The following is an 11,142-nucleotide window of genomic DNA, read 5'->3' on the forward strand; positions in this document are numbered from 1 at the left end:
TTTGGCATCCTTTTATGCTTAAAAAATGAATTTTAAATACTCTCAACAATATATATTCTCACTTATTCGTAAACAAACATGGAATTTGTAGACAACACACTTTATCTTCTTCTTTTGTGTATGCAACAACTAAATATCACTTTATTTTAAATTCATTATTTCTGTGTTCCAACACTTTCATTTTTTTCCGAAAAATAATTGTTGCATTTCTAGTGACATAAAACATAAGTGCAACAATTTTACGATTACCGTCTGGTTTCATAGCTCTGTATGAAAAACAACATTAAATATTAAATTGTATCGCAAGTACATGCGATTACTTTGCATGCAATAAACTTGATACGCTATTTATTACTAGTACTGCGTACACGATCGATACTAATTGAACAAATTTCTAACACTTATAAATATAAAGATTACGATAATATAAATCATATGAAAAAATTTATAAAAGCTCTAGAAGAGCCATACAAATCTACAGTAAGTTTTTTATTCAAAATATTTGCTTCTTGACATTTGAAAGAAACATTTATCTCTTTAGTAACTATGATATTTCCTTAATTATGCAACATACTTATCCGTTTACTTTTTCAAAGGATACGCAATAAACCTTAACATACTTATTAAAAAGAACATATTAACTAACTAAAGATATAGGGTAAAACTTTGAACAGAAAATATTCATTTACCTTTTTCGTTTTCAATACACTTCAAAGGCATTTCTCCGAATTAACGTAAGAATAAATAAAATGTACATAAAAAAATAAATGAACAAAAGTAAGAATGGTTTCTTCATCATTCGACAAAAAAGAATACATCAATTTATTTTTATTAACAATATCACCTTTACAGCATTCTTTTTCGACAAATGTTTACAAAAGTACATTTATATTATTAAGATAGATACTGTGCTTAATTTAGATATATCAATTACAATGAAACAATGAACGAGATTAAACTATTATTGTGTCTTGAATTATAAAAAGTACTGAATGCAAATAAATATATCTATTTTTTTCTATCTTCAGCTTGTATAAAAGTGTAATTTATAATTTTCATTGTAACATTAAGCAATTGTAACAATAAGCTACATTAGTTCAAAGAACTTTTACTCTGCAAAATTTTACTCAAAATGAATATTCACCCACTTCAAATTGCCTAGAAGTCTTTTCCTCCAGAAATTTAAAAATTACTATTTTTCTAATTTGTACAATTCAGTAATAGTAGCAGCTTTGTGAACACATTTGAATTTTTAGGAAATGTTTAACTAATATACACCAATAATTTGTATAAGTGAAATAACATGCATCTTCGTTTTATTCAAATGATTGTTCAAATTATGCCTTTAAAGTGCCATGAAAACGCAATTAAAAATGTGAAGCATTAATTATAATAAGTGTTATTGAAATTTTGGTTTGAAACTAATAAATCATGCAATCAATTGTAAATCTCTACAACATATTGCATCTCTGATTTTTGCATATAGAGGAGTATTGCAATTTCCATTTTTTCCTTCTTTTATATATACATTGGTATTTGATGTTACGTAAATAGACAACGTTAGCACAACATTAGCGAAACATTAAAGAATGAAGATAGTCGTATAACCTTCTGAAATATTTTTTTCTTTTTTGGTATTACTTAACGACGAAAAAGAAATTGTAATTATTAAAGAAATGTTTTATCAGATAGAGTAAATAATTATGTCTACTCTAAAATGCTTTATAATTAAACAATCTTCTTAACATTTTTAACGGTTTAGGGAGTGTTCATCACTATAGTGGGCTTTCTGATTATAGTTATTGCCAGGGACATGAGTTATGATAACAAGTTTACTAAAGATGACCCATTAAATAAAATATAGTCAAAATTTATCCGAAAGTGTTATTCGAGCGGAAAAGAGCGAATTCTTTTTCAACTTTAAGACACTCATGTCGTGTAGTGCGCTAAATTAGTACAAAAAAAATTAATTATAATTTTCACGTTGTCAGATACAAAATGTCACTATGTTACTTGGCCTCCGACTCTTTTGTAATTTCATTCCATGTAGGCACTTCCATTTTAACTTTAACAGGTGCATCTGTATCTGGTTGACTACCACTTTCATTAGCAGGTGAACCTCCTGATACGGCTGCATCTATAAATTTTATTTTTGCATTCTCAAAAAGGCAAGCCCTCTTTTACAAAACAACTTAATTTCTACATTAACTTAACATACTGATTACTGCGCTGTTGTGTAAATATATTAATAGAATTTTTGCATATCAAGTAACTAATTTATTTAATAATCGGAACTGACGCGGCAATCAATATGTTAGACATAATTACGAATTTATATATTTACCTGGACAAGCAGGATCAGACATTAGAGAAAATACTTTTTCTTCAGACATATCCTTTGTTAATTCTTTAAAATGAACCACTTGGTCGGAAAATGATTGCCAAAACGATTGCCCTTCGGGTATGGTAAACATAGCCTGCATATCGTTTAGTGAAAGATAAAATATATTTACATATTGAAAATATACAAAAAAGAAACAAATAGATTTTAACATAAATCTCAAACATAATCATATGACAGATATTTTACGTATGTACAAGTCACGTATAAATTACACACGCATCTGGTTAAATATAATTACCTTAAACTTGTTGTATATATGTTCGGACTTTTGTCTAATTTGTTCTGCCTTTTGTTTGAAAACACTCTACAAATAAATTTTGAGAAAAAATATAAAAAGGTCATATACTAAAGATTGTATTTTATTTTTCAAAAACTAAAAGGGAAAGGTATAATACCTCCTCCTCGTCGCTTAATTTCCAATCGGCTAAATTACCAATATATCGTCTCAACTGAAAATTGTCAGTAGTTCAATTAGGATTACAGTGAATTAATTAACGCTAGAATGATAACTGGTATTTTTTTACCCTTTTAACAGTTCCCACAATATGTGGATGTTTTTTTAACATCAAAGGATCAATTGAAAGAGATAACATATCATCCATTGCCTGCAAACACTTATCCGGATATGCTCGATCTAATCCGAGATTGGATTTAATTTGAGCATCCAACTGTAAAAGTTGTGCTTCTATACGAAGCCATCTGAAATTGATATATCCATATTAAAGGTCTACAAATTTTGTCAAATTCATATTATTTTTACTACCTCAGTTTATTTGTTTTACGATGAAGTGCTCCATCTTTTGCTAATAATCGCTTTTCTTCATCTGGGACATGTACATTGAAATCCAAACAATCTTTCACTTGTTCTGGTAAAATTTCGCCGCTTTCCAATTGTGCTTTTAACTTCATGGCATTTCTAGCAGTAGACCAGTCCCATTGTTTTTGAGCCTTATCACTTTCAAAAGATTTTGGCTTATCCATGTCTAATTTGATTCCTACATATTCACCAGCAAATGTTAATGCCAATAGAAGTCGTCCCGGGGCATCCGATGATGCAGTACCAGAAACCACAGTACCTTCTAATATGGGTGCTTCACCTAAATTATTTTTTTCTGTGTATGAAATATATACCATTTAAATGTCAATAATTTAATATTAACCATATATGTGATTTCTCTATACTTACTTTCCACAGTAGCTCTTTTTTTATGCACTGCACTAGGTGTTACTTGGTCGTTAGAATCTTCAATTTTAACTTTAGCACGACCTCTTCCATGATCTACAATATGTAAAATACTTATTAACAAAAATTGTAACAAAACGCTATGTCTAAACAAAGGTATTGATATGTACCACTTTTATCTGTTGTAGCATCTGTCTCTTCTGAACTTGAGAAGTCAGCAAACCGTTTGGGCTTAATTTTCCTACCGCTACGACTTACAACTTCTTTTGGTGATTCCTCTCCTTGAGAATCCAATGCATCTTGTTTCACTGAATCACTTGTAGACGCAGATAAAGACTTTGCTTTTCCACGCCTCTTTTTAACCTCAGGTGTATCCTAATTTTTCAAAATTTGTTTATACTATATAACATAATGCAATACTGTGAATTTTATTCTTAGAATAAAGATTGTATATAAATGTAAGGAAAAATCGCACAAACTATTCAGCCTTGATAAATATTTGTCGGCAGTTCCTAAATTATTATTGGAGTACTCAATTCAATAATTGTTTTCTTATACAATATTGTAATAATGAGTAAAAACTCCTAATAAAATATCATATGCAAGATTAGGTATATAAATAATTAAATGCAAAAATATATTACAGCAGCCGAAACGGACTTCCTTTTCATGGATTTCTTTTTCTCCTCCTCATCAATAACAAGCCCTGTTTCCATATCACTATCTGCAGCACTAACTGTTGGTAAATTTGTATCACCTTCTTTTCCTGCTCCTTCGCCAATTCCAACTTCTTCAGTTATGGATAAAAATTAGTATCTTATATACATTTAAGTTGCATATCATATAATACTATATTTACCTTTAAGATCAGCAAGATCCGATGCTTTACTTTTGTCATTTTTAAGTTCTTGCTCTAATTGCAATAAACCTTCATGAAAAAACTTTCTTCTAATTGGTTTACCAAATCTTGCTTTATTCTCTAAATAGGTATATAACTCTTCTACTTTGCATACAGCTCTAAAATAAAGTATTTAAAAATCTTAATACTTTTTTAAATTTTATATATATTTATATATTATATTTGTATAATTATATATATATATATATATAATTTACATTATTAAATACAATAAGACATAAAAATTGCTACTTACGTTTCTCCTGTGCCATAAAAATAAACACTATACTTTGAATTTTTTGAATTGGCATCAATAACTTTTTCAACCTAAAAAAATGGAGATTAATGATGATACCATGTTATAATATGTTCTTTCTAACAAAAGGTTGTAAGATATATTTACATATGTATTTCAAAGAAGACTATATATGACTAAATAATTTCTTTCACAATATAATTTGAGAATAATGTATTGATATCAATATTATGTCTCAATGCACAACAATATCCAAACAATAATGAGTTTCAGGTTAAAAATGTTATTATCACTAGTATTCATGATATAAGTCGTTGTCATTACGAATTTCAACAAAATTATTAAAAAATAATTGTAAACTGTATAACTGAACTTACTTTTGCTGGCCACGGTGGATAACCTCGAACTTTAGCAAAAACTTTGTCACCCGCGAAAAATTTCTTATGGAGCTTCACCATGTTGTCCGCAAGCTTTTCCAAGTTGAATGTTAAACAGCAAATATTATCTTTGTTCCTACTATACACGACGTACAATAAGACTGGTTAATTTTTAAGAAACATTGAACAAAACATCGCTAAAGCCACCATTTGCACGATATAATATAGAAAACACGCAGAATAAGACGCTGCGCGCCAATTCATGAGTCTCTAGTTACGAATACTAACGAAGCTGGACAATGTAGATTGAAAACTACTAAAGTAAAGTTGAATCTCTCATTGGTTGCCCTCGACAGTATCGATGGTACACCAATAAATTATCTCTCCCTTAAAAATTCATTATATTGCTTTTTTAAAATCATTTAGCGTATGAAGAAAGATAATTGATTTTATACATAAGAAGATTACAAAAATACCTTTCTCCATATTCCTTGTGAAGTTCTATATTTATTGATTACTGAATTACTAAACGAATACATATTTTTTATATCTAACATCAATAAAGGAAAAATTTTAAATGCAGTTTTATAAATCAATTTAGACAAAGATTTGACGTGACATATAATATCATCAGTGCAAATAGTAAGTGTCAGTCGCATATTACCTACAGTCTACAGTACAGATCTGATGTTTTACGTTGCCTTTGCGAACACATAAATGAAATACAATTTAATGGATACGGGTTGTCTGTCAAATGTATTAATGTTGATTCAAGATTCATCGTAAAAAAAAATTTAATACTACTTCGCGGATATGTGCAATGTTTTTGTTGGTATCAAATATATTTTTCCAAAATTCTCAACTAAAATACTTAAAAAATCTATTCCTTAAAATGTAAGTATATTTCTTTTAATTTGCTTGTAATGCATTCTGCGAAATTTTTCTTTTTCATTTTGTAATTCTTCATTTTTTTTACAGCATGTATTACGATTCTTTTTATACAGATCTACATGCACAGCATATGCAATTATGCGAAAATTTTAACGTTTCTTGCATTATTATATAGAACTATATTTTAGCGATTATTTCTTTTTCCTATTGTACTTTCTTACTGCTGTAATTATTTTTTATATAAAGACCTAATTCACACATGGATACCATAATTTGTAGCAATCACTAATATTTATTCTACTAATAAATTTCTTTTTCCTACAGAATAGAAATATGTAGTATATTAATATTTCACATATGCATCTCTTTTTTCCTACTTATTAGCATGTATATAAATTATATAGTTTTGAAATATTGAAGCAATTTTTTAATAAATCCAGTAATTCTTTTTTATTAAAATAACTCTTTATATTTTCTACTTTATATGCACAAAATTCTCATAATATGTTTATTACAATAAATATATTTGCATCGTGTATAACAAACAGATGAATACATTATGCACATGGCAGCAATATATGATGTTGTAATCAAAGATGTCAGTTCTTGAGAAGCAACGCTTCCTTTGAAGTGTTCAAGTTCAAGAGGCCTGCTAAGGCACAATGAAAGCCATTGTATCAATTACATTGATCGTGCTGTTATATGGGATAAACTCAGTACCCATCAGTGCCATTAGAATATGTGCCAGCAGAAAAAAAAATAATGAAAATTTTCTCTTAAAACAAAATACACCCAGTGTACCTGAAGATTTACTCAATGACAGTAATGTAATTCATACTGGAGTAAGTTCTGAAATATATTGCATTTTATATTGTATTATTATTCTTATAAATAATTTGGTTAGTAAATAAATTGAGTTAAAATTTTTATAGAAGGATGATAATATTAATTTTGAAAAATGTACTAATTTTTGCCATGCATTGTGGCAAGAAGAGAAGACTGCAAATGGAACCAAAATTATCATTTTATCTCAAGGTATGGATGAAGTGTTCTTTCATTCAATAATGTACAATGTATGATTATTATATCTTTTTATGTTTGACAATTTAGGTTGTTGGAAACAGTCTGGTGAACAAAAATGTGAAACAACAGAATGCATTGCCCTTCAACGTTCTACTAAAGCACTGAATAATACAAAATTTTGTTGCTGTCATGGAGATTATTGTAATCTTAATATCAATAGTACTAATATCTTATACTCTGAAAATAATGCACATAGTTCTATTCCTGCAGAAAATAATCAACCAAGTAAATTTCAATGATACAAAGAATGTTCTATATTAATTTATAGTTTCATTATAATGTGTTTTACGAAATCTTATAGCAACTGAATATTTGGAACAATCAGATTCTGGGAAATGGATTGTTATCATAACAAGTGTTCTACTATGCATATTATTAGTAATATATATTGTAGCTATAATGGTATATCGTGTATATCATAGTAATATGATAGCAAGATTAGGAAAACCACTTTCCTATACAGATCAGTTTATGGATAGCACGGCACTAAGAACTGGTACTTATACAGTAGATCATTTGAAGCTTACCACAATTGTAGGTATGTTCTTTGTTAATTAAACCATTAATTTATGATAAAAATAAATATTTTTGTCTGTTACACAATGTATAATTTCAGGACAAGGACGGTATGGATCGGTATGGCAAGGCAGCATGGGAGATCAAGATGTCGCTGTAAAAATATTTCCTTCCCATTATCGTAATTATTTCCAAAATGAGAGAGATACTTATTGTCTTCCCTTTATGGAACACCCATCTCTTCTAAGTTATTATGGTTGATATTCTCTTTTATTCTTGAATAATATTGTATTACTTATTTAAACATAACATTGAAAACTATACGTAATCTTTATTTAGGTGTTGATGAAAGAATCAGTATGGAAGGTAGTGTTGAATATCTTTTAGTACTTAGCTTTGCACCAGGTGGTACTTTAACAGATTTTTTAAGAACGCATACAATTGATTGGGCCACATTTTGCAAAATGGGTCTTTCTATGGTGAAAGGACTTGCTTACTTACACACTGATATACATAAAAGTGGTAAGTCAAAAGAAACAGGATGTTTTAGAATATACTGAAGAATATTCTTGAAAAATTAATGAAATTTACAGATAAATTTAAGCCGTGCATTGCACACAGAGACATTAATTCGAGAAATATATTGATCAAAGCCGATGGTACTTGTTGTATATGCGATTTAGGATTAGCAGTTCAAATTTCTGGTTCTAAATATTATTCAAATGGAGAAGCACAACATGCCGAGATAAAATCAATCAACGATGTAAGACGATAACTTAAGCATAAAAAATATAAAACAATTTAAATAATTTATAATTACGCCTCTAATTTGTATTAGGTCGGTACTTTGAGATATATGGCGCCAGAAATATTAGAAGGGGCTGTAAATTTAAGAGATTGTGAAAGCTCTTTAAAACAAATAGATGTTTATGCAATGGGCTTAGTCTTATGGGAATTAGTTTCAAGATGCTCAGATATTTACATATTAGGATCAGAAGTACCTCCTTATAGACAACCATATGAGAAAGAAATTGGTCTTCATCCAACATTTGAACAAATGCAAGTTCTAGTTTCTCGTAATAAAGCAAGACCTTTACTGGAAGGTAATTTAGTGGACAGGCCCGGAGTACGTTTAATTAAGGAAACAATGGAAGATTGTTGGGATGCAGACGCAGAAGCTCGATTAACTGCTTTATGTATAGAAGAGCGTCTTTCGGAATTACAATCTCATCGAGGTAAATTTTGTTATATTGTAATATACATATATACATATGTACAAAAATAAAATAAGAAAGAAATGATTGGTAAATCTTCAGTAACAATGCATTTCACCGATGGAAGTCCAATGGTAAACTCTCATTGTACTCTAGTGCCTTCAACCACAAACAGCCTTTATAGCGAATCTTCGTATCATGATAATGTTCACGTCACTCAACTTGCATCGCACGCAGTACAAGACAGTTCGAGTAACGAAGGAGGCATTGTTGAAAATTTGGTAACATTATCGCCTTCTGAAAGCATTGTCCATGAGCATAGCTGTAAGTATTTTATTACTATCGCACTGTAGATTTAAGAATTTATTGAATCCGATATTATATACAGCACTTTATTATATTTTAGTTAAAAATTCAAATGAAGTGGCAATATATAATCATACTCAAACACTTCAACCTTATCAAGGGCGAAACCCTTGTATGGAACGAAATTTAATGTTACAGTCAGATTCACTTGAAGATTTAGGGTGCAATGGTAATGTACTCGTTGATAAATCTATGAAACATGCGTGTAATGATCAGTACAGAATTGTATCAGAAGCACAAGGACTTGTTTCACATGATTATTTGAGTCAACACACGACGCAATTAACCCAGCTAAGACCAGCTACACCTATACCATATGTCCAAAATGTTATTTCGGATGATGGTGCATCATCATATGGTAAAAGAAAACAGACAAACGTACATGAAGTTTGTCCGCAAGATAGCCCCAGAAAAAAATTGTTTGGATGGTCAAATTTTAAAAAACTACTTGTTAATAAAAAGATGTATCCATATAATAAGTATCAAATAGATCGAGAGGATTCTAAATCTAACTTATTGTCAAAACAGAACGTACAGATCAAAACTGTAGAGACTAATGTAACGATATCCCCAGCAGGGAAATATGTAAATGGTATTATTACAAAAACACCTACTTTTAGCCCTACGCTAGATAAGAATGATAAGAATGCTATACAAATTGGTAAACAGAAATTTGATAATGATAATACAAATACCCGACCATCTACCTTGCCCCTCGTAAATCTAAGAAATAAAAAAAGTGAAAATATCAGTAGACAGGAAAGCATCGATAAATTCAACGAAGTTTTTAACGTGGGATCTAATGTAAACGTATTAAAGGATCCACATATGAGAATAAAAACGCCGGGAGATTTGCCGCCTTCTGTAAGAAAAATACGTGGTCGCGGACAATCAAGTGCTAGATTTTCTCTTTATGATGACCGTATGATGTGCAATATTTTAAGCGAGGAAGACGACCGAAGTGATAAAGCTATTTGGAATTCAGTACCATTTGGCATGGATCTTGGCGACAGCGATGACAAACATTCGTCGACTAAATTTAGTACCAAAAATGTTACTTGCTTTTAATCTAATATAGTACTAACATATTTGTAAAGATTTTAGAAATAAGCGTAAACAGGGCTGTATTATAAATTCAGCTTCAATATGTGTATGTACAGAAAAATATACGTAATGATAAGTCAAATTTTATACTCTTAATGGAAATGCATTATGAAAATTCAAATATTAAAGAAAAGAAGGAAAAACAAATAAAAAAAGACAACAAAATATACTCAAATAATATTAAGACATTAAAGGAGCTATTGAATAATTTACATTAATTACTTAGTCCTTATAAGTATATTTTATGCTTAAAGGATCTTTTTCTTGCATAACAAATAGCTATTCGTAAATCTTATATCAATGTTAATATTAATGTTCCATACATTCAAAGTAGCAGCGAAAAGTTCATTAGGAATGTATTTTGATACACATAGTGAGTGTATATTATAATCCCCATTGTCAGCACATAGCTATCTTAAATGTTTATAATTTTTATGAATTATACACAATTATTCCAAGAAAATCGGTGTGAATTGTTTATCAAGATATACAATATAAGACAATTGTTCTTAACATAGAACTCTTTTTCTAAATTTAAATCTTATCCATATAATCATTAAAGTTGAAAGACATATTTCTGAGAATTAGAAAAAAAGTTATAAATTCTAATGCACAAAGTGTTTTTTCCTTTAAACACCTTTATGTTTTTCACAAAAGGGAGATTATGGTTAATACATAAAAGTGTGCATTACAGCATATAATTACATAAAATAAAAGCAATGTAAAAATGTACTTTACATTCAAATGGAAATTACAATTGTCTAAGCACAAAATTCGTACTTTCCGTAAGCTCAATGTAAATATTTGTAGCATATAAACATTTTAATATATGAATTAAACAAGCTTGTTA

General features: G+C 29.2%; 2 protein-coding genes across 6 annotated transcripts; one reads left to right on the top strand and one right to left on the bottom strand.

Annotated features, from left to right (window-relative positions):
* Positions 1-474: 474 nt before the first annotated feature.
* Positions 475-5,403, bottom strand: LOC122569873 (PC4 and SFRS1-interacting protein). 4 transcript variants are annotated; one of them, XM_043731535.1, is made up of 13 exons: positions 5,119-5,403; positions 4,742-4,812; positions 4,447-4,604; positions 4,232-4,377; positions 3,758-3,962; positions 3,591-3,683; positions 3,481-3,501; positions 3,168-3,399; positions 2,929-3,103; positions 2,800-2,853; positions 2,643-2,708; positions 2,345-2,477; positions 475-2,137 (listed from the first exon to the last, which is right to left on the bottom strand). In XM_043731535.1, exons 1-13 carry the CDS (start codon positions 5,197-5,199, stop codon positions 2,010-2,012), a joined length of 1,563 nt encoding a protein of 520 aa, XP_043587470.1. In that variant the 5' UTR covers positions 5,200-5,403; the 3' UTR covers positions 475-2,009. The 4 variants fall into 4 exon arrangements, with proteins under 4 accessions (XP_043587470.1, XP_043587464.1, XP_043587457.1 ...); XM_043731529.1 differs by having other exon boundaries at positions 3,481-3,516; XM_043731522.1 differs by having other exon boundaries at positions 3,168-3,501.
* Positions 5,404-5,609: 206 nt separating this feature from the next.
* LOC122569855 (bone morphogenetic protein receptor type-2) lies at positions 5,610-11,135 on the top strand. 2 transcript variants are annotated; one of them, XM_043731511.1, is made up of 11 exons: positions 5,610-6,012; positions 6,558-6,851; positions 6,942-7,044; positions 7,120-7,317; positions 7,394-7,630; positions 7,709-7,864; positions 7,948-8,130; positions 8,202-8,371; positions 8,447-8,843; positions 8,979-9,146; positions 9,229-11,135. In XM_043731511.1, the coding sequence occupies exons 2-11, from the start codon at positions 6,672-6,674 to the stop codon at positions 10,254-10,256; spliced, it is 2,820 nt and encodes a 939-aa protein (XP_043587446.1). In that variant the 5' UTR covers positions 5,610-6,012; positions 6,558-6,671; the 3' UTR covers positions 10,257-11,135. The 2 variants fall into 2 exon arrangements, with proteins under 2 accessions (XP_043587446.1, XP_043587436.1); XM_043731501.1 differs by having other exon boundaries at positions 5,668-6,012; positions 8,925-9,146.
* Positions 11,136-11,142: the final 7 nt, after the last annotated feature.

The sequence above is a fragment of the Bombus pyrosoma genome, linkage group LG1, assembly GCF_014825855.1.
Source record: "Bombus pyrosoma isolate SC7728 linkage group LG1, ASM1482585v1, whole genome shotgun sequence".
In the NCBI taxonomy this organism is placed as follows: Eukaryota; Metazoa; Arthropoda; class Insecta; order Hymenoptera; family Apidae; genus Bombus; species Bombus pyrosoma.

What these genes read in the sequence shown, in the direction of transcription:
- LOC122569855 (XM_043731501.1), top strand. Translation starts at nt 6,672, where the DNA reads ATGAAAGCCATTGTATCAATTACATTGATCGTGCTGTTATATGGGATA. An exon ending in GTAATGTAATTCATACTGGA is followed by an intron (nt 6,852 to 6,941) that starts GTAAGTTCTGAA and finishes AAATTTTTATAG; the next exon opens with AAGGATGATAATATTAATTT. An exon ending in CATTGTCCATGAGCATAGCT is followed by an intron (nt 9,147 to 9,228) that starts GTAAGTATTTTA and finishes ATTATATTTTAG; the next exon opens with TTAAAAATTCAAATGAAGTG.
- LOC122569873 (XM_043731521.1), bottom strand. Translation starts at nt 5,199, where the DNA reads ATGGTGAAGCTCCATAAGAAATTTTTCGCGGGTGACAAAGTTTTTGCT. An exon ending in TTGTGGGAACTGTTAAAAGG is followed by an intron (nt 2,854 to 2,928) that starts GTAAAAAAATAC and finishes GACAATTTTCAG; the next exon opens with TTGAGACGATATATTGGTAA. An exon ending in AATTAAGCGACGAGGAGGAG is followed by an intron (nt 2,709 to 2,799) that starts GTATTATACCTT and finishes ATTTATTTGTAG; the next exon opens with AGTGTTTTCAAACAAAAGGC.